The 23,719-nt window shown below is 41.5% G+C and overlaps 1 protein-coding gene across 27 annotated transcripts in view; it reads left to right on the top strand.

The window, feature by feature from the left end:
- Nucleotides 1–23,719, top strand: part of CELF2 (CUGBP Elav-like family member 2) — a 440,299-nt gene that overhangs the window by 216,197 nt on the left and 200,383 nt on the right. For 2 of the 27 annotated variants that reach the window (XM_039519480.1, XM_039519483.1), the window contains exon 2: nucleotides 964–1,021. The exons of the other annotated variants lie outside the window; for them this stretch is intronic. In XM_039519480.1, the coding sequence (XP_039375414.1) occupies nucleotides 999–1,021 (23 nt within the window). In that variant the 5' untranslated portion in view covers nucleotides 964–998. The remainder of the gene's footprint in view (nucleotides 1–963; nucleotides 1,022–23,719) is intronic. 27 annotated transcript variants of the gene reach the window in all.

The raw sequence follows: 23,719 nt of genomic DNA, 5'->3' as shown, positions 1-23,719 counted from the left end.
TAGATGTTCTTTGCTATTTGATTAAATCTGATTTAGGTTTATTCAAGTGTTTCTATATTTTGTGTGGACTAGTCACCCAGTTGTATTTTGGAGCATACAGAGCAAAAGTTGTGATAGCTGCATAATACACGGAAGGAAAAGCCTCAACCGGAAGAGGCGGGGCCTCTCAAGATTTAAAGGCCCTGGTGCACCGGCTGGGGCTGGGAGCCCCAGGGCCTTTACTATCAACCCGGGGCTCCCAGCTGCAGAGGTGGCTGGGAGCAGGGGCGGCTCTAGGATTTGCGCTGCCCCAACCAGGGCGGCATGCCGCGGGGGGCGCTCTGGCGGTCGCCAGTCCCGCGGCTCCGGTGGACCTCCTCCAGACGTGCCTGCACAGGGTCCACTGGTCCCACGGCTCCGGTGGACCTCCCGCAGGCATGCCTGCGGATGCTCCACCGGAGCCGCGGGACCAACGGACCCTCCGCAGGCAAGCCTGCGGGAGGTCTACCGGAGCCACCTGCCGCCCTCCCGCGGGACGCCGCCCCAAGCGCGCGCTTGGTGTGCTGGGGTCTAGAGCCGGCCCTGGCTGGGAGCCCCTGGGGCTCAGGGGCAAATTAAAGGGCCCAGGGTCCGGCCGCCGCGGAGCTCCAGGCCCTTTAAATCCCCACTACCCCGAGCCTTGCCGGGATTTAAAGGGCCTGGAGCTCCTGCCGCTGCGGGGAGCTCTGAGCCCTTTAAATCCCGGCCCCAGCCCGGCCGCCGGAGCTGCGGGTGGGATTTAAAGGGCTCTGGGCTGCCCGTAGCTGTGGGAGCTCTGAACCCTTTAAATCCCGGCCCCACAGAGACCAGCTGTGATTGGATAGTTCTGCTGATCAGTTAGAAGTGCTTTGAAATATATTACTCAGAGAGTTCCTGCTAGAAGATGAGGAAGGGATTGGTGCATTTGGCTGCATAGCAACATCACAGTTCATTCATTCCTTTCAGAGTAAAGGCTGAATTTCCAATCAAGCTGCTGCTGAATGAACCTTCTAACAGGAGCCGGGTAAGGTTTCTGAACAAGTTAAAGGATTTCACTGAGACTGGTTTATCAGTCTTTAAAAAGTGATTGTGAATACCATTACTTACTGTCCAACTCTAGTGTTTCTCAAGCATGCCACTGAACGCTAGACAGCATTCTGCAGGCTTAGCAGTAATCTGAATGCAACAGATACATACCTGCAAACTGCAGATGTTGAAAAGACTCAAAATCCAAAGGTGCCGTATGTTTCTAGTAATAGAAAGCAGGTGCCCTGAAGGAAGTAGTGATTCTGTTTCACTTTGTGAGGTATTCAGTGGCAGTACAGGCAAAAATTACTCTCAAAAGCTTCATTCGTTAGGGCTAGATATGGCAGATTAAAACTGCTTTTACTGTCTCTATCACAGTAGCCCTGAGAGGGGCTCCATTTTGTCGATGGGAAAACTGTAGAAAAAAAGCGGTAGAGACAGTCCCTGCCATAAAGAGCCTAAAATCCAGGTTAATGACAAGATCCAATAGGGGTATGAAGAATATAGGGCAGAGGACAAGGTGGGTGTAACAATAGTGGGTGTAGATTTGAACAATGATCCTAGTAGAGTCCTGCTCCTCCAATACTTTGGGTTTGTTCCTGCTGGACAAACTTCCACTTGTCACTCCCTCCTAACTCCACTATAATGGACACTTATTTTTCTCCCACTCCTAAGTACTCTCTCTCTTCCACTACCACCACCTGTTATTGAGACATCCTAACCCAACTGGTGGACTACTGACCATTAGTGACCAGCTGTGCAGTGTGCTGCTGTAACGCTGACAGAGCCTGGTCGTCGTCGTCATCGTCGGTCAGGATTGAACCTGGGATTTCTGGAGCTAAATGCGTGAGCCTCTGCTGCATGTGCTAAAAGCCACGTGGCTCTTAACTAAGGCTATAGCAGACTTGTCAATCTCTAGTTGGGCTAGGTGCCACTAGATGGGGACAGAGTGTCACACCATGCAGGCATATGTTACACCACCACCTTCCATGTTGCCTTGACTTCCCTTTTTGGATTCCAAGGATTCCAGCATCTGGCCTTGGAATTGTGTTCATCTTGATAATGAATAAAAGCTTAATAAGTGGTCTTTATGCTTTGCTGCTGTTGGATTTTTACGAGGGTATGGGAGGAATTTGTTTGTTTTTGAATAAACTGGTGTTAGGAAGGGAGGATTTTCACACCAATGTATCGGCAAGATGGAGAGGCATGGGAAATGTGTTGGGACTCCAGTCAGGGACTCCTAAATTCGAATCCTGGCATTGTCAGTGACTTCCCCCATGGCTTTGGAGAAATCGTTTCACCTTTCTGTGCCTCAGTTTACTCATCTGTGAAAGGACGGTGACAGAGTGGTGTTAGGAGGATTATTCAGCTGATGTTTGTGTAATAAAGCTCCTTGTAAGTGCTGAATATAATTATACCACCAAATTGGGCTCAGCCCATTCATTCAGTCTAGTCTCGGGCCTATGGCAATAGCAAGTATTTGAGACTTCATAAAATGGTCCCCAGCCAGTTTTGTAGGGCTGGAGGTTAGAGGGGCTGGAATTCTATTTTGGTCTCTGTCACAATCAGCTTACATCCTGAATCATAATAGCCAATTCTCAGCAGGCACAGGCATTAGAAACTTTCTTGGTTATAATATTTTCCATCCCTTAAATCCCTTGCAGTGGATAGTGTCTAATGGAATTTCACCATATCACCGGTGCAATTCTAGTCCCACCCCACCGAAAATACCTAAACCAAGTTCAGAAAGTGCTGACCATCTTATAGTCACTAGACTCAAAGGTTAAAGCCCTCTGTGTTTAGTCCTGCAGAATGACTTTTTAAAAGCCTATCGTGCTTTATATATGGGGGTGTGTCTGAGTTACCAACAAATTCGTTCTATTACATATATAGGCAGTCAGTATTTTCCAAAAAATATAACTTTCCCAATAGTTCAACTAACGCCATCTGTCAGAAAGAGAAAACCTTCCTTGTCGCTATTTTACATTCTGAACCTAAAGCATAGATTTTTTTCTGGGGAAAACCGCAATTTATTTGAATGCTTTTTAATCAGTGGCCAAGATTTTCAAAATAAGATGCATAAAGTTAGGCCCCTGAAACCACATTTAGGCATCTAAAGAAAAGGGCTGATTTTCAGTGGGAGCTGCTCGATGCTCATCAATTCTGAAAACTAGCCCTCTTATTTAAGTGCCATAGGTGCATAACTTTGGCCAAGATTTTCAAAAATAGCTAATAGCTATTACATTTGTTATTTTTATTTCCCCCATCTCTCAAAAGGGAACAAGCACTTTCCAAGCCTTCTTTTATACTTAAGAAACATAAGAGAAGACTCTGTCTCTTCCATAAAGAGCTTTCAATACAAGTTTTTTTAAAAATATTTAGTCCTGGTTGTACCGTTGGTATGTAGTAAAGTTATATGTAGAAGCTGAAGATAAGACAAATCATGGTGTAGTGGTTAAAGTAGAGGGCTAGAAGTAAGGAATCTGGGGAATTCCCAGTTCTGATAATGGCATGCTTTGTGACCTTCGTCAAGACACTTGATCTCCCAGTGCTTCAATTTTCACATCTGTATAATGTGAATAATTAATTAATAACCTTACAAGGGTACTGAGAGCGTACATTTCTTCATGTTTATAAATTGCTTGGGATTCACTGGTGGAAGGCACTATAAAAATACAAAGTATAAGTCTGTAAGTGTTACATTTGTTCTTAAAATTGTAATTTTTTGGTATACACAGTATAAAAGTATAGAACAAAAGCTGAAATTAGTAACACTTGTCTGTGAACTATACCATTTCATGTAAAACATTTGTAGGCACGCATCTCTAGAAGGCATATAGACAGTTCTAGTTAATCTTACAAATGATTTCCTCCTATTTTAATGTGAACTGCAAAGGGAGAAAAAAGCTTTCAATTTTTATGGTTTGTAAATATTTGTATAAAGATTGAGCTGCATATGTATTCCCTCTGCACATGTTGGCTGGCTATACCCTCTGTGTATAAAGATTTTTTTTTTTACAAGTTAATACAATTTACTCGTGTGAAGAACTAAATTATGATTTTATTAAGCACTGTTGAACAATCAACAGCCGTCAGTAGGTGCCATATAGCAATATAGTCGCTCTATGGCAACTCTGTTGCCTACTTAACTAGACTGACCAGATCGCAAGTGTAAAAACTTGGGACGGGGTGGGGGTAATAGGAGCCTATATAAGAAAAAGCCCCAAATATCGGGACTGTCCCTATAAAATCAGGCCATCTGGTCACCCTATACTTAACAGCAACCACTGTATGCGCAAACAGGCAACAAATGACAAAACTCAGTTCTGCTGAGCTCAGGACAATGCAGTTAATCCATTATACTGTGTGTGTATTCCGGAATTTCAAAAGTCATAAAGAAATTTCTCTGAATTAAGGTCCTGATTCTGCAATTGGGAGCATGTGGGTGGACACTTGCACTGGTGCTGAGTGCTCTCCAACCAGACACCCATGTGGATCCATTTTAGGGTGACCAGACGTCCCAATTTTATAGGGACAGTCTTGATTTTTCTTATATAGGCTCTTATTACCCTCCACCCCCATCCCAATTTTTCACATTTGCGGTCTGGTCACCCTAATCTATTTGCACAGTCAAGGCGTGTATCTTTTTCCCAAAGTGCTCCTCCAGGCTTTGGTTATCGAACTCCCAGTGAGGGTTGGGCAGCCAAAGCCCACTGAGAAAAAATGTAATGGAAAGAATCATAAAATTAAGTGCTTTGTCCAATTCAATTTTAAATAGCGGGTTTTTCCCCACTTCCCCGGGAGGTTATTCCAGTCAGAGGGCTTGTCTTCATTGCAATAGCTAGTTCAAGTTAAGCGCACTTGAGATACTGCAGTCAAACTAGCTTACCCAGAGTGAGAACGTCCACACTTCAGAGCAACACAGAGTCATTTCATTAGTAGAAGAGTGATTGGATTAGCAGAGTTACTGTTGATGAGTCATCGTAATAGGAGCTGTCGCATCCCCACTGCATTCCTAGCTGGAGCATCAGCTTCACTGAAGTCTCACCGCCCCAAGAGTATGACTTAACTGCAGCTGGGATCGTGCCTCCCAGCTCAAGTAGACAGACACACTAGCTGTGCTTGAGCTACAGCGCGAAAACTAGCAGTGTGGCTGCGGCAGTGCATGTATCGGCTTAGGCTAGCCCCTGAGCTTGGGGTGAACGTGTACCCGGGCAGCTAGTCCTAGCCGCTGCCTGTGCCACTTTGTCCACACTGCTATATTTGGCACAGTAGCTCTAACAGAGTTAGCGCGAGTCTGTCGCTTCCAGCTGCAGTGTGGACATACCCTAATAGGCCAGCGAGCTCAAGCTTAAAGCACCATTTAACGCAAGCTAGAGACATGTGTGTGTGGACAGAAGTGGAGTTAGGGGTAAAGCTTGAGTTATAACTCAAGTTAACTGTGCTGTGAAGACACGTCCTTATAAATCTCACTGTTAGGATTTTTTTTCCTGACACCCATTGTCTGGCACCAATCTTGCATCGGGTTCTGCTAGTCTAAGCCATTGAAATCAAAGGGACTCCATGCAGGTATAGAGTCTGTGCTAATGGATCCCAGTGCAGGATTAGGGTTTATTTTCCTTTATTTAATTTTCTGCCAGTATACCATTTTGTATTTATTTTTAGATACCCCAAAAACCTTTCCACCTGCAATTTTGCAGGCCTGACCTTCTGCCAGAGGATATTTATTTTTGTTCCAGGTTTGAGGCTAATAAGAAAAGGTATTCCGGAGAAAAAAATGGGAAGATGAGTTTTCTCACTTTGGAAAGTTGTGTGTCCAAAAATGTGTGGTGTAGCACTACATTTCTGAAACAGTGGCTCATTCCCTCCATGGCGGGCCATGGAACATAACAAAAAAATAAAATTGTAACAGGGAAAAGTTCCCATGTCTAAACCATACAGAAATATAAACATTAGGTATAACTATAGTATATCTTTTGTGTTCTGATAGAAGCACATGCTAAGTCATATAGTGAATGAATATGAGGCGAGTGAGTTGAATAGCAGATAAGAAAGGAAATTTGGCCATTCATGAACATCATGAGAGCTCTATTGAGTTGAGCTGCACTAGTCAATCACCCATATAATATGGAACGGAATCTGCAAGATTCATAAGCCCATCCCAAACCCCTTTTTTCCATATTTATTTTCTTATTAGCATGAATCACACAATTAGCAGAGAAACACGGACAAATAACCATAAATAACCATTCTGCGCAGGAGGAGATGAAGGAACAACAATACGAGAATTTAGACTGCCTTGGGCTGGCATGAATTTCTCTGTTGATAGAAATGGACTCAGATGGGTCAGTGAGTTGTACTTTACACGTTCCTATCTAACTTTGCAAGACTTGTCCCATTCAGTGATGGAACAAGGATTTGGACAGTCTAAAGAGGGAGGAGATTATGAAATAGGAAATATTTGGCATCAAGGTTGAGAAAATCCAAATGTGTTGAATTTCTTTCTCCTTGATTTCATTGACGAATGGTTTGGAGTGCTCTTTGGAGTTATTATGAATATCTGAACTTCTGAAAAGTGCATCTTATTTTTAAAAAAATGGATAGAATTCAGGAGTTAGTGAATTTCTCCTGCTGAGTTTCGGGAGCCAAACCTAAATGGTTTGTGAGTCTTGGAGCTGAACTGGCTGGGCTGAAAGACCTTGCAAAGTGTGTAGGTTCCAGGAGTTGACCTACTCAACATCTGAAATTATAAACTCTGCAGGAACCGTCACTCAAGCTGCTTGGATTGGAAACGGTTCCTTACTACATTTCCCAGATTGCACCAATCTATTTCTCTCTCTAAGCATTCCCCTGACTGAGATAAAACTTTGCAATTTGTGAATGATTGTTATAGAGCTTAGGAGTTCCCACCATGAACCCCTCAAAGCCCTATGCCTACTGCTGCAGAGCTTCTAAACTCCATAGAGACTGTTATATACTGTCTCAGCTGCTTCAGAGGTTTGAAGCTTCAGAGCTACTGGAGTCACTGCTACTTTATATTTAAGTACTTAAACAAATGTCTTAATTTGTTACTTTAAATCTATTACTTTATTTAGCTGTGCTTTCAGGGCTTTATATCCTTAATATGTTATGTCAGCTGATAGAGGAAAATTCTTCTTGCCTTTTCTCTATATCTATAGTATGGTCTTAGAGTGGATTGTATCATGTTTTGACCTACATAGACCCTTCCATTCTGTTTCAAACACAGAATCTAAGGCCCATCTTGCCAGGACGTTCAGGGAATTGAGCTTTGTGGTTTATATGTTGAGGACAGGTATTTAAAATGTTGATTGCCAATCTCTATCTAGAGCAGCAGTTCTCAAACTTTAGAAATCCGAGGACTAAAATATTCACAGACACCAACCCCCTGCTCAGCCCCAGCCCCCACTGCACCCCTTCACCCAAGCCCCATCCCTCCTATTCCCTGCCTCTTTCTGCCCCCTCCCGCAAGCGTGTCCTGTTCCCACTCCTCCCCCTCCCTCCCAGCGCCTCCTGCACACCCCTGAACAGCTGTTCCATAGCATGCAGGAGGCACTGGGAGGGAGGGGAAGGAGTTGATCAGCGGGGCCGGCGGACCCCTGTCTGAGAAATGCTGATCTACAGTATGCATGTCATAACCAGGTCAAAGGGCAACATCTTCAGTCCCCAAGTGAGTAAAGACTGCAAAATGTGGCCCATAATGTGGCAGATGTGGGACAGGTTTCACACGAGTGAAGTTTGAGATGTTGTTGTTTTTTTGGGGGGGAGGGGCTCTGTAAAGCGTACGGCAGGGGTTGGCAACCTTCAGCACACGGCCCATCAGGGTAATCTTCTGGCGGGCTGTGAGATACTTTGTTTACGTTGATTGTCCGCAGGCGCCCCCCCACACACACACCCCATCACAGGCCCCAGTGGCCGCGGTTCACCATTCCCAGCTAATGGGAGTTGCGGGAAGCGGCGGCTAGCACATTCCCGCGGCCCATGCTGCTTCCCGCAGCTCCCATTGGCTGAGAACGGTGAACTGTGGCCCCTGGAAGCTGCAGGGGGCCATGCCTGTGGATGTAAACAAAATGTCTCACGGCCCACCAACGGATTACCCTGATGGGCTGCGTGCCGAAGGTTGCCAACCCCTGGCATACAGGGATGGGGTCCCAGTCCTTATCCTCTAACTGTGGGTGGTTCGGAATTTAAAGTTTATTTTGGAATTTTAAGGATGTGAACCTCAGAGCATAAAAATTAGCTCGGATTGTGGTGGAGGCCGAGGATAGGGATAATGTTAATATTGGAACAAAAAGTAAATATTTCCAGACTTTCTGATGTTTAAACTTTTTATAGCATGTCAGCATTCCAACTTATCTGTTTTCAAATGTTTTTTTAAAATTAGTTGATACTGCTGATAGTAAATAATTAATGGGACTGTATTTACTGTTTTATCTTAATGAAGCTAAGTATTTGTGCTTTGAAGACATTGAAATAGGGGAATGTCTGTCAAATACTGCCAGATACAGATACATATGGCCATGTTTGTGAACTTGAACAATTCTTGCTTTTTGGGTTGGATGGCTTCTATCACTTGCCCTTTCAAATTTTCGCTATCGTAATGCAGGTCACAATTTGAGTGGCCTCACCTCATTTTACTCTATAGTGCTACAACTTGTTGGTAAATTTCAGTTCCCAACAACTGTTGGAGTGAGACCTGTCTTGTTTTCAGGCTGTTCTGCTTCGGTTTACATTTTTCTAGGCAGACATGGCCGACTTCCAAACTGGTAACAGTGTATCTGACATCTGAAAATAAGTGTGGTTGTCTTTGTTATGTCAGATTTTGCTCTCCATTGGGTGTGTCACGTTAACGTGGTGTATAATGTGATATGAATTACTATGATGCAAAGAGTAATATTTGATAAGAAAACAGGAAAATTGTTTGCAGATCAGACAGGACTTATGAATTTGTGTAGCAGTCATCCAAACACAAACTTATGTCAAGGCAAAGCAGTGTAACACCCTAAGGCAAAAAAGAAACGCACCAATGTTCACAAATGCCTAGAGAACATGGATTCTATTAAAATAAAAAATCTACCAGCACTTTACAAATCTGGTTGAATGGCCTTTTAACAGCTGGGACCATAATGTTGTATTCTTGTTGCATTTTTCTAGTATTTCTTATTTCCTGCATAATATGGAGAGAGAAATTCTAACAAATTATTAGTTATGAATGACACTCCAATGTTTAGGAAGTTCAGCTCATATAGGCACTCCAAAATTTCAGTGCATATCCAAATTCTGCGAGGAACTGCATGACAAACTGTGTAGTTCAAATCCATGACAAGCTGCAGACCCAGTGTAGACCAAACTTCTGCAGAACCCTCCTACGTTTGATTGGCCAAATAACAAAAACTGGCTTCCTTAACAGATTTTCAGTATTTCCACTTCTTCTGTTCAACGTGGCTGCAAGCCCATTTTTCCTCACTTTGGGGTTCTTCTGTGGGCTGGAATGCCTGAGTCCTGAAAGAAAAAAATTAACCAAAGATTTAGGATCCTTTAAAACAGGTTTTGTTCCAGGCATGAGTGAAGGTTAAAAATATGTTTACTGCCTCTTCTATAATAGGTTTGCATATATCTACAAATTAGTATTTTGTATGTTAACAGGCATTCCTTCTAGATTTCAGCTCCAGCAAATATTAATGTTCTACCCTCTTGTTTTTATTCTCTTAGAACAGGGGTAGGCAACCTATGGCACAGGTGCCGAAGGCAGCACACAAGCTAATTTTCAGTGGCACTCACAGTGCCTGGGTCCTGGCCACCAGTCCAGAGGCCTCTGCATTTTAGTTTAATTTTAAATTAAGCTTCTTAAACATTTTTAAAAACCTTATTTACTTTACATACAACAATAGTATAGTTATGTATTTTAGACTTATAGAAAGAGACCTTCTAAAAACATTAAAATGTATTACTGGCACACGAAACCTTAAATTAGAGTGAATAAATGAAGACTTGACACACCACTTCTGAAAGGTTGCCGACCTCTGTCTTAGAACATATTAGTCTATTTTCCCCAAGGCCCCCTGACATCTTTAATTTAGTATAAGTCAGTGTAACACATAGCTTTAGATCCACATCTGGCTTTGTTCTTTGTGGACCAACTTATGGCTTCTGGGGCATCCACAAATCCAAAGGGTCTTGCTCTGATAGGTCTTCATGAGGCTCTAGTAAGCAACCTTGAGTAAACAGATGGGATCCTTTCACCCCTGCAATCTTCAAAGTAGCTAGGAAGTGAGGAGAGGTAGAAGTGAGGAGAGGTGGAAGGGAGAGAGAGAGAAGGATGCATTCTCTCCTTCCGCACAAATCAGGAGAAGTGATGGAAGAATGAGTGTCCTCCATCTTTCCAATAGTCAGAAGGTGGGAAGAAGGGGAAGAGCAAATACTCCTTAGTACTTTCTCCCCGTAGAGGAAGGGGACATGTTCATTGAATGGAATCACAAGATGCTCATGTCCTGACATTGACATGTGATATTTGCTTGGTAGTGCATGGTGGTGAGCTCTGATGCTACCATCTCACACAACAAGCATCACAACCTGTTGTCAAAACTAATTATTTTGTAGCTCTCTGCAACGCCATCTGGCCAGCTCTGCCAAAATGAGTACTACTGATTTAAGATATGGTCAAAGTAGGCAGTATACGGGACATTTTGGATATTTCAACAAAGCTCTTTGACAGATCACTCCATCCCTCCCCAAATAGTACAACTTTGAGAAAGGGAATTCCACGTTTTGATGGTATCATTGAATGGCGCTCCAGTATTACAATCAAGGCACTGCTGTTTAATGTTGTTTCTGGACTATATTAGTATTGCATTACACAGATTCAGTGCCTGTGCCAATATGTGGCATCAGAAAAAAGTGTCTGGGAGTTGGGAGTGGATTTCCACACATAAGCATGTAAATGTGTCAGTTGCTCCTCCATGCCTTCCGAATTGCTAGTGAGCATGAAAGAACTGTGCATATTTCTGTGCTTATGAATAGGGTCTCCCATACGTTCCATGTGAGTGGGTTCACTAGTCCTAAAATATCCACTTCATGGTATGTGAAGGGGGAAACCAACACAGTAGTTCTTATTCAAGAGTAAATCTACAGACATTACCACACACTAGAATGCATGTGCTGCATAGCCAAGCTGCATGCCTAAACTGATTTGTCATTAAGTTGGGTTAGCATTACTTACATTACTTGGATTTAAGATTCTGTGCCGGGGATATTTAAAAGGCAGCATTGATATCTATCTTTTTTTTAAAAAATTATATTTACAGTCCTGGCACCTAAAATTCCCCTTTCCTTTTCCAGGAATTTGTAATGATTCAGTAGACTTCATCCTGCAGGCTAGGATATGTTCAGCATGGTACGTGGCATTTTAAGGCTTCAGCACTAGGTACAGCTTGAAAGCATTGATAAACATATTTTTCTGCATTGCACCTATTTAATAAACTAAGAAATTCTTCCTGGACCTCCTTACAGAGAAGTAAGAGTACCCAAAACTCCCAGAGTACATCAATTCCTCAGTACATAACTTCATCCTAATCTGTCTAGCAATGGGGTCACAGGTCCCAATGACTCTCCTGTTCATACCACTGAATCTGTTGACAGCTGACACCTCAGTGGGAAAATAAGAATGTGAGCTGATGAAAGCACCATTATCATTTTGACAGATGCACGTTATAGTGGCCTCTTTGGCAGAAGCACATACAAAGCTCACGTGTGTCTTTAAAAAAAGTATTTACACTGCAGCTTTTGGGAGCAAAAACCTTTCTTTTTGAAATTCTCCCAAATAATTAGATTAATTGGATAAACATTAGATGGGCCATAGTCAGACTTGGGTTTTAAATAACACACAGGTTATGGCGCAAGCTGCTAAAGGTCCGGAAATTCATCGTTGAGTCTGTCGCTGTGTCTTGAATGTGCATGATTGTCTTTGTGCAAACACTGTGGGCACAAAGTCATCCCACTGTTTACTTCCGGTATTTCAAAAATGGTAGCAGACTAAAAAGGAGTCATTTGTGCGCAAGGTGTCATAGGAAGTTTCAAGTTTTGCAATCTCCGCCTCCTTGCTAGAGCCCCTGGAAAGCTGGGCAAGGATCTGACAGGTATAGGGGAAAACACAAACACTGGTTGGCTGTAGCTGAATTTTATAATTTACATTGCAGTCTGGACTTAAGGGGGCCTACGAGGCACTTCACAAGGTCTTCTCCCTGATTTCTGTGAATCTGTTACACTGCTAAGCACAGCCCCTGCTTTCCAAAACCATAGAATTTAGGATTGGGAAGCAGAGTCCATGAGTGAGTGTGATTAGGAAATCCCAGGTGTGACTTTGGCAGTCCATGGAAAGGGTCTGATCCCCGCGAGCCACCGAGAACTAATAGGAGAGGCTCATCACCTTGTAGTATTGGACCCAAAATTAGTGACTTCCATTGACAGGCAAGTTCATCACAAACTTGCCAGCTGTTAAATCTCACTGTTCATGAAGATGCCTTGCAGACGGCACGGTTTCAAATATTTAGTAACAACACAGTAGCCTCGGTCTCCATTTGCAATTAATACACGTCTCTGTTTGCATTTGTTATAGGACTTTTGACAGTGCCAACACAACGAACAAACGAACAAACCTGAGTAATAAATCTCTAGAGACGTTCAGCAAGTGCCACAGGGCTCATTAATCTTGATTATTCCCCGTAATAGATAACTTCACAAATCATCTATTATTCCCAATCATGCACATAAAGATAATGTGTATATATAATAGCTTCCTCTATTGGGGGGAAAAACAAATAGAATTTCATTTTTTAAATACAAGTCTTGACAAATGCAAGTTAAATATTTGCTGAGAAAGTGTGGAGCCCTTTATGTCTTTTTTTTTTTTTTTTTTTTTGAGTTATGGCAAAGTGGGGGAAAGAAATCCAGAGTGCAGAGACTGCTGTGGGAAGAACGTGACAACTGTTTGGTTAGGGGAAGAGGGGTTTTTACATTTAAAATCTCTTTATTTTAATTAAGGAATTCATTCATTTATAGCCTAAAGTAGTTGTGATTTTCTTCCTAAGAGTTTTGGCCATGGAGACAAAGGAGTCTGCAGCTGTAGCATCTGTGCATGTTGTTTAAGGAATGTAGCCAGGGAAAAATAGAAGCTACTGAGAAATAGCCTGAATTTCAGGCAATTTAATATTTATAACTTGCACTATGGCAACTGGTTCACTCTCCCCATTGTACCAGTCCTACCTCTAAAAGGGGTCATGCTTTCAAAAAGAGGCGAAGTCAACAAAGGGAGTAATGGCTGTGATTCAAAACAGACTGCACCCATCCATCAATGTTCCCCCTCCTTCCCCCCATATACCAGCACATTAAAATAGATCTGCCATGACAGCGATCAAATTTACAATGGGATTTGACTCTATATTCGCCAATCAATATGAGTAATAGACATACCACGAAATGCCCATAGTTGGCATCCCATTACAAACCATGCTGCAGCATACAATATCTTGGTTGTCTTTTTAAAAAATAAATAAATAAAATACAGTGCACTGTGTACACGGGAAGGAAAGATAGATGAGATCAGACCATTTGTCCATCATGCCCAGTATCTTTCCACGGGCATTGATGTATGCCTGATGCTTAAGAGTAAGGTGTATAATTCCTATAAAGCAGGTAGTCAATGGTGCAGTGCTCTATACATTGGCAATAATTCCTTCCTTATACTCGTGGTGATCAGTTTGTCTTGACACATGAGCTTTGATTGCCCTTGTCTTAGACTGCAAAATCATAAATGAAATGTCATATATATTCCAGATGATTTAAAAAACCAGCACAGTATTTGACTCTGACTTGGGGGCACCAAGATAGCATCTCAGGGTGTGTGGGAAGGATTTAATACAGTGGTGAATTAGCCAACTGAATCATTTAAACATAGTTTTCTCCCCCACCCTCACCCCCATTCTGCATTTCAAGCAGTCAGGGTGGATTTTTGGTCAAATTTAATAGAAGAGAAAACAAAAGGAAAAGTGCATTAACTTTTGGAATTAAAACAGGAATAATTTCAACTTTGCACCAGCCCCCTTTTGCACATCTTTCTTTTGTAATCAGTCATGCTGCACACATTCCTTTATGCTGCAACACAGTGAACACTCACAGAGCACAATATTCCTTTAAGACACTAGTATGCATACCTGCCTTGTGTGTCTCCACAATTTCTGCACATCTAATGCATTAACAGTATTCAAAAGCATGACGTGATCGAGTGTGCAGGAGAATGTACTTCTTTGAGTCGGCTTCAGCGTCCTTTTGGGGGCGGTTGCATCTTAGGTGAGGATGTAAGTGAGCCCTGCTTGTCCTGTCAGGAGGTGGTGAATGGAACTATCCTCTAAGGGAGAAAAATTAGCAACATGAAGATGCAAGATCTTACAGATTTTCATTAGCTGGTAAGCATTTCTGTTTAGCACCATAGATGCAAACAGTCACCTTGGCAAAGAACCTGCGGTGGTGATGATACTGTACAATAGCACATGAACTTTATTGATTCTTTTGGTAGGCAGCGCTGCCTAATAGTTCGACCCTGGGCTGGGAGTCAGGAGATATAGGTTCTATTCCCAGCTTTCTTACTGGCTAACAGTAACACCTTGAGCAAGTCATTTAATCTCTCTCTGCCTCAGTTCTCCTTTACAGCTATCCTAGTAATACTTTCCCTTGTAAAATGCTCCATGACACGCTGCTGAAACGAACACGTTTAAGTTCAAAGTATCATCCTTAATGAAAGACGGGACTAGCTTCTTATTGAAGAAATGCATACTATAAACATGAAAGAACTGTACGGGCCAAGCATTGTTCCTCTACTTGGCGCTTCCGTCTCTCAATTTGCAATGTTATTTTCTCTTTCACCTCTCCATTAATGGGAATATGTTTGCCAGTGATTTGAATGCTGTGTGCTACAATCCCATCAACGCCAACGTGTGCAGTTGAACTCAGTTTAGTGATTGGCATCAGCTGTAATTTCCTGTTCTGTCTGAGAATTAGCATGCCAATAGATGCAAAGTGATGTGCAGTCACTTGTAATTGTTCTCCTTCCATTGCTGTGCTTCAGTTGGTGTGCTGATTCTCTGACAAAATAAGGAGTTAATGCTGGAGATAAGCTTGAACCTTGCAGTTCAGATCAAGATGCAACAGAGGTTTGGGCTTGGACCTAGCTCTAGATAACGCCACTGTCAATCATCTTGGGGGGGTAAAAGTTTCCTGCTCCCTCATGTTGATCAAAATGCAGGAGTTCTTTGTCTAAGAATTGATATAAAAAAAATCCACCTATTCAGAAAATGATTGAAGCTTGTGGTTAGTCACCAAAGAATAAAACAACTAGATGGAAAATATGATACTCTCTCTACTGGATTAACAAGTAGGTTTAAATACTCATTGAATTTTTCCACCCCTGGCCACTCTCAAACCTGGCCATCTGCCTCTTTGACCCAATTATTTCCCCAGATCTTTTCTCTTTGATATATTGAACAGAACTAAGGTTCCACTTATTTTCATGTCCCAAGGGGGATTTTTCTGTCTCTAGCTAGCACAGTGCTTAAGGTCTAGGGTTCATAGGACTTCTAAAAGAAGTGTGTTTTAGAAGAGAAGGTGAAAACCTGGCAGACCAGGTTAAGAAGCTGGTTCCAGGAATATAGAACAGCATGAAGGAAAGCCAGGACTCTACAGTAGGAGAAAGTCCTCATGTCGAGTACATCATGTAGCGTGGGCAACAAGGGGAATGAAAAGAGTCAAGCACAGACAGAGACAAGAACCTCTGGTTGTGAAGGGCCTTGAAAGACAAAATTGTGCTGGCCTAGAAAAATGAGGAATATCTTTTTTGGCCTGATTTTCCACTGCCTTGTTGCACCTTTTGTAGTCAATAAAGGTATTGTCTACACAAGAAACTTTCAACAGTTTAACTTAAATCATTTTAAATGGATGTAAAGTGGTGCAAAAAGCTGCGTGGACACTGATTTTTGGTTTAGCTCCAGTCAATTTTTACTCCATTAAAGCTATATTTAGCCTACCTTTGAGGATCTGGGCCCAAGTGAATAATGGAATTAAGATCAATCATCTTAAATTTACGATCACAATTTTTCATGTGTGCAGCATCTTTCATATGTAAGCATCCAAGCAGACTCTACCAATGGATTTTCAATATACATATAGAAATTATTTTGCTCGCCACTGAATGTAGCTGCCCAAGGCCAAAATTTGGCCTAAATTTGCCAAAAGTGCCACTGCAGTGTAGATGGTTACCACAGCAATGAAAGGGGCTTGTCTGTCAATGTAATAAATCTACCTCTTCAAGAGGCGGTAGCTAGCTCAACGGAAAAATTCTTCTTTCAACCCAGTGGTGTCTATGCCAGTGCTTAAGTGAGCTTGATTTTTCATAGCCTTAAGTGATGTAGTTAAGCTGACCTAACTTGTAGGGTAGACCAGTCCTTAGATTGTAAGGTAGGGTCCCTGTTTCTGTTCTGTGTTCGTACACTACCTAGCACGATGGGATCCTGATTCATAACTGGGGGTCCTAGATGCTTCCGCAATACAAATAATAAATAATCAGGACTTAGATTTTACCTCTCATCAGAAAGATTGCAACTGTGGCACCACCTAATACCCCCAATAAAGCATTGCTTCAAAACAAACTCGGATAAAAGTGTGCCCATACTCCTGAACACTATTTCCTATAGTATCCTTGTTTTTACTCTGGGGGTTCTGCTAAATAGGTAAGGATCCAACCCATTCCTTCTTCCTTTATGATATTGGACAAGACCAAAAAACGTGTTGCCAGTATAAATGGCAAAGTCCGGTAACTCGTTTCTTTTGGAAGTTTTTTGGAAACTTGATAAATGCAATAAAGTTAATCCTGAAAGATAGCTGACCCCCAAAAATGTTGTTCTAAATATCTGAAAAATTGTTGATATACACTCAAATCACTTAGAACACGGACTGTATTCAAAGGCCAAAAAAGTATGTTTAAAGTTAGCTGCCCAATGTGGGAATAAATATGTACAATCTTTTAGTCACTAGAATGGGACCTGTGTTATGGAAAAAGTTTACGTGATGCTGTTTCCATTATAAATAGAGACTAATTTAGTCAAAAAGGCACTTAATACTAAGCAAACAAGTAAGTTAGTACTAAAAACATTCTCAGTGCTTCATTGCCTTGGGTTTACAATATCATTTGCACATCAAATTATATTTCATCTTATGATTTAGTAATGCCAGAAGAATAGATCTAATTCTGTGTCTCAGGATACCCTTAAAGATGGAAGATTGCTTTCCATGGAGTGTAAAACTCAATTTGTAGTCATGTGTATAAAACATGACTTTATGGCAGATTAGCTTGCTGTAGATTTAGCTCTCTGACAGTGAACTGAAAAATATTAGCATTGCACTGAACACAATATTAATGACAAGAAGAGAGTATTACAGTAATGTGAGAAATATGGAATGGGATTTTTGAAAGTAGGAACAGTAAGTGGCAGAAAAATGTATTTAGAGATTTGCAAGGAGTTTAGATGGAGTTGGTTTAACTTTTTTTGTGCAAGTCATTTTGAGAAATGATGGTGAATTTGCAGCATCAAAGTAGGGGGGAGAGGGATAGCTCAGTGGTTTGAGCATTGGCTTGCTAAACCCAGGGTTGTGAGCTCAATCTTTGAGGGGGCCGTTTAGGGATCTGGGGCAAAAATTAGGGATTGGTCCTGCTTCAAGTATGGGGGTTGGACTAGATGACCTCCTGAGGTCCCTTCCAACCCTGATATTCTGATTGTTAGGAACATAAGAATTGCCATACTAAGAGAAGACAATGGGCTGTTTATTCCAGTACATTTCCAATGAAAGTGCAACAACCCACCTAGTGGACAATGAGGGAATAACATTCTCATAGCAGGTTTCAGAGTAGCAGCCATGTTAGCAGTGCATAGTCTGTATGCACAAAAAGAAGAGGAGTACTTGTGGCACCTTAGAGACTAACATATTTATTTGAGCATAAGCTTTCATTCTTTTCTAACTTCCAAGAAGTAAGAGATTGGCTTATGCCCTGATGCAGGAGGGGTTGTATCTCTTAGGAAAAAAAAGTTGTATCTAATGTAACTGTGGGATTTCTTATTAGTCATATAAATAGCTGATCCTTGTTTGGATCCATGTAAGTTCTTGGCATCAGTGATATCTTGTGGCAGTGAGTTTTACAGGCTTAATTATGTGCTATATATTTTTTTAAAAGGTTTCTTTTAAATTTGTTGCTTCTTAATTTTGTGACTTGTTTCCTTGTTACAGTGTTATGGCAAGAGGATAAGCAGGAGCCCAGAATGATCTTTTCTGTACAGCTCATTATTGTATAAAACTCTGTGGTGATGATGTCTCTTAGTTGAAGTTAGCTCTGTCTCTAACCCCACTTGGAAATGTTCATCCAGCCAATTCATTTGGTCTGCTGAATATTACTAACAGACATAGGTCTGAGCCAGTTCCATAGAGCTAAAACCATCAAAATGATGGTTTATAGTAGAAGGATGGAGGAGGAAAACAAGTGGCAAATACAGGATTTTTATCTTTAAACAGTGTTTTAAAGGAAGGTTCATTATTGAGAGTACTTAAAACTGTCTCTGCAAGGCTCCTTCTGCAGTACATATCCAATAGCAGTCTGTCTACCCGAATGATCCAAAACTCTCAGAAGGAACCACTCAGTGTGGTAGAGAAACATAATAGCCTTGTAAATCTATTAGAAGCACCAAAAACTCCTCCTGCGGATGCAGACAGCCTCACAAATATATCTGTGCAAAGGCTGAAAAGTAACCTATGCTTTTTATTTAAATTGAATATTTTTTATTTATTAATGTGTCCATTTGTATTCCAGAAAATGGCAAATAATGATGTGTGAAAAGAGCATAATTACATTTTGATATTTCTGCATGAGTAATAACTGAATTTGATCTGCTTTGATCCTTCAAGCAATTTATTGTATCCATCAATCATTTATTCTTTTAACTAGCTTTTTTGTTCATTCCACTCTTTTCTGTTAAAGAGTGGGTCTACCTGCTTCTTTCTGTCACTGCATGCTCTGTATTCTTTTAACATCTCTTTAAAAATGATTTCTGTCACTTTGCTGCCAATTAGACGACTATTTGAAATTGCAGATGTGCTGAATTGTTACGTTTTCTATAGAATATCTTTCCACAACTTACAGAATTACAATTATTTTACTGATACTTTTAAATAAAGTTTTGATTATTCCTTCCTTCACAGAGTCGTTCTTTCTTGGTCTTAGTTGTAATTTACATGTTGGGGTCCAGATCCTGCTCGCACGCACGCGAGGAGGAGTTGTTGTTTATGATGTGTATTTTCCTTACAGGAACTTACTGAGATCGGGGCCTCGTTGTCCTTGGTGCAGTACAAACCCATAGTTAGAACCCAGTCCCTGTCACAAAGAGCTTACAATTTACATAGAAAAGACAAAGCTTAGGAAGGTAAATAGAGGCAGAGTGCAGTGAAGTGACCTGCTCAAGGTCACGGAGCAGGTAATTGGCAGAGCTGAATTAGATACAGGAGGTCTTTGGTGGTGTTACAGCTGTAACCTTGCTCTTCATGAGGAGAAGGTGGTGAGATTCAGCAGCTGGGCTGACTCCTGTGTTTGGCTGTGGAGGGTTAGGTAAGATTCCCAGTCTTGTAGTTGTATGGCCAGTTAACCTATTACGATGGGAAGCAGCACGTCCCCTTTAGTTGTTAGATACATGACAAACTTGCAGCTGGCCAATCTGAATCCCCATCTCTGTGTCTCCTTTCTCCTGAGTGAGCTGATGAATGCTTGTTTACCTGCACAACTGGACTCTGTGTAGAGCGGCTGTCAGTATTGTGGTTTTAAACCTTAAAATGAAAGAGCTATATAGTAATATTTAAATAGTAAGCAGACATCTTTTGCAGTCCGATGTCCAGTACTGGTTAGAGTTCAGGAGTTAATTTTTTGCTATTTAAATGCAAGGAAAAACAGGAAGATGTTGAAGTAGTGGTGTCAGTATTACCCATCTTAAGCTTTTAAAAAATCATAAGTCACGCGTACTCCACCCCAAACAACAGATTTTTTTTTATTTGGGTCCTTTTTATTTGCCTATTTATATTTGAGCCTTTAAAGTTCCTGTTGTCAAGCTTTTCTCTGCAATCCTATGGGCAAGAAACTTTTTGTTCAAAAATGAAAGCTGAGAGTCTCATGTTGTTATGACTTTAAGAAAAACACCAAGTATTGTAACACTCATGTTAAAAATCACAGTAGTTGGCAACACCGTTTCCACTTTTTCATTTTAAGGTGGTTAATTTAACAGTCACTACTTGACCACCCATAAACAACATCATAAACTTCAAAAGCTTCCTTCTTTACTATGTATTCAAATGGCATCTGCACCCTCTCAAGTTCTACTATACATCCTCGGATGCTGCTGAGTAGGGACATTAAAACAGCAGCTACTAGAAGACTGTTTTCATTTACAGGGGCAGTCAAATCAGGCCAAGAAGCTGTTTTGGATTTATTTTTAGCTAAATATGGTTCTATGGAATATTGCTTATTATTAATCATGTTTATTACAGTAGCATCTAAGGGCCAACCAAGAATGGAGCCCCATTGTGCTAAGCTAGGCTAGAGTAATAGATAGCCCCTGCCTCAGTATATTGTATAAGAGATAAGAGGGGCAGCTGTCTCAAAATAAAATTCCATGGATCTACTAATATAATGGTACTGTCTACCTCGTGATTCCATGGTCAACTTATACCTGGTCTATCTACCTGCCTTTTGGGTTTTATACCGCCACCCATCACTACAGCATCTGACAGCCTTCCAGATAAAATGGATAGCAATAGCAGAGGTGCTGGTGGGCTTCCAGGAGTCTCTGGCACTTCTGCTTTTTCAGGGTAAAAACTTTGCCTGGAGTAGGGTTTTTGTCTTTGGCTTTTCAAATACTGTTAATTTTCTTGTAAGGTGGTGATGAGGGGGAGTTGGTTGATTTGTTACTGGTGGGGGCAGTTTGAATAGAACGGCATGTCAATGTTGGGAGTTGCTATTTGCTACTTGGCATTTTGAAGAGAGAGGTTTTTCAGACTCTGGATTTTCCTAATCTCTTCTGGAGGCTTCTTCCACACCTGGAATTCTATGACTGACAACGTTTTTCCCCCCAGCTCTCGCAGGCTTTGCTCTGGGTTTTGTGATCTATCTAGAGGAGTGACTCCCACTGTATTAGTAGAACAAATCCTTTAAATAAACTGGGTTTGTTTACAAGGTGAGTTAGTGTGCAGCAAGCCAGAGTGGGGATCTACAGTGCTAGGGTGACCAGACAGCAAATGTGAAAAATCGGGACTGGGGGTCGGGGGTAATAGGACTCAAACATCGGGACTGTCCCTATAAAATCGGGACATCTGGTCATCCTCTAGCTAGCTTGCCACGCACTAACTCGCTAGATGGACCCTGCCTCCATGCACTGAAAGTGCCATAGTGCACTTTGACCTACTGCTGTTGGATATATTCCTATTTCATAGAACACAGCAGAACTGTGAGTGTGCTGTATCAGGGTCCAAACAGTGAGTCAGTGCACAGCAAGCCGGTGCACTGTAGATCCCTACCCTGGCATGTAGACAAGTCCTGTGAACCAGGGAGCACTCTTATGCATGGTTACTTTAATCTACCGACTTATCTTGCAGAGGCAAAGGCTGACTTCTCCTCCGCAGCTGCAGAGGTGTCTGGAGATGTCTAAAAGGTCTAATTCTGTGACCATGATTTATGGACCATGCAAAAGATCTGCTGTACCCTCTGCATCCCCTGCCAGTCCCACTCTGTAGGGACTATCTCTACAGCCTTGTTCAATGGGGTCATGGGGAGACGGCTGCAGCAAGAGCAGTAGTGGCAGATCTAGTGCGTTTCCCATTGTGTATATCCAGTAGCCCCTGGAGAAGCTGCTCTGTGATCACTGTGCAATTCAGCTGTCACTCTGGAGCCTGGGAAGATTTCCTTTCCCCAGCCCCTGTGGAATTCTACTGCACCAAGCAGACTCTTCAGCTTTAGTGACATGGTGGGTAGGCAGAGACCTATCCCTCAGTAAGCACAGTATGAAAATTTGGCTTCCTATTTCTGACTAAGAAGCCCAAGCAAGTTTCTCTTGCTTTCACCTATTCAGTAGAGAAAACTGATTTCAGGGGCGGTTGTGTTAAAAAGCACTCCTAGCACTAAAAGAGCTGTTCCCTCCTTGGTTATGAAATCCGTTACTCTAAAACAATAAGTTGATTAAGAGTAATTTTCTAGAGAGGAAATAAAGCTACCTAGAGGAGATAGAGAAGACGGGAATATTAGGCTGTGTCTGAACATTCGTGTTTCAGTGGTTTTGCTCCAATAATTAAATTCTGACAAACAGATGAACAAACAATCTCCAGGGGTAATGAGGCTCAGTCAACGAACCATAAGTGTTCACAAGTACTAACGTTAAGAGAAAATACAATTGAAACTACTGCCCGTGTGTTACTCCAAACACAAGTCAAGAATTAATGAGAGGAATTTTTGTTTACCCTTTGATAACCTCAGAATTTAGGAGTGGGTTTGTACAATATTTTCTCCCTGCATGAGGATTTTGCGGAATGGTAGGAATGGATGGGGTGGGAGGGTTTATCAACTACCTATGTGCTCATGCAGTTTATCAAACCCCTCTCTTAAGATCCCTTCTTGGACAAGTGACCCTAAATGCTATTTTGTCTATCAGCCAGAGGACATGTAACCAAAGAGGTCTTCAGTTCTTTAAATGTAATGTGCCTGCCCTTTAACCAGACTGGAAAAAATGCAGACTCATTAAAACATGGTCATAGAAAATGAATATTGTATTAAAGTACCTTCTAACATTTTTGTTGACTGCATTTTTTCAGAAGCCCTATATGACTATCTCCTCTGCTCTTCAGGAAAAATAACATGTGCCATCACCTTAGCCTTATAGAACAATAACTCAGAATCAGTGGAGCTCACATAAAACTGTCTTGTGTCAGATGGTATGAACATTTTGGAATTTTTAATTTTTTTAATTTTTTTTTAAATCAAGGAAAAATGTCTCTTCCTAGTAACTGTGGCACAGTCCTGCACCCCACTGAGGCATTAATTTCTCAATTTGAAGTTTAAGGGTTGATTCCTTAGCTCGTTTAAAACAAAGTGTATGTTTCTGCCAGAAAAGATGGGAGAGGTGGCAAATTTCATCTGGGGAGTGCATCTGAGAATTGTCAGTAACAAGAATGTCCATTTTGCCTTTTACTGCTGCTGTCTGACTATGGGAGTTAATCCCATCAGTAATTACCATCATTCTAATTTCAGTGATATTTTGTAATCTGTGTTTACATCCTCTCTACAGATCTTAACTACATATCTAATGGCCCATATGCATTACAGTATTTTTTTCATCTGAATCTATTACAGGCAAGGATTGTGTGAAGCTACTTGACAAATATTGTAGATGGTGTTTTGTTCTTTATGGGTCAGGCTTTTAAAATATATTCATAAGGGCTATTTGGATGATACTAACTACAGTTCTTCTAATTGCCCACAGTATATAATTCCTGAAAGACAGAGAGGAAAGACCTTAGAGATATACGGCAACACATCCTTAACCACCTAGGT

Source organism: Mauremys reevesii, linkage group 1 (assembly GCF_016161935.1).
Source record: "Mauremys reevesii isolate NIE-2019 linkage group 1, ASM1616193v1, whole genome shotgun sequence".
Classification (NCBI taxonomy): Eukaryota; Metazoa; Chordata; order Testudines; family Geoemydidae; genus Mauremys; species Mauremys reevesii.
Note: the sequence above shows the minus strand (reverse complement) of the source record. Positions and strands in the feature narration are given on the sequence as shown.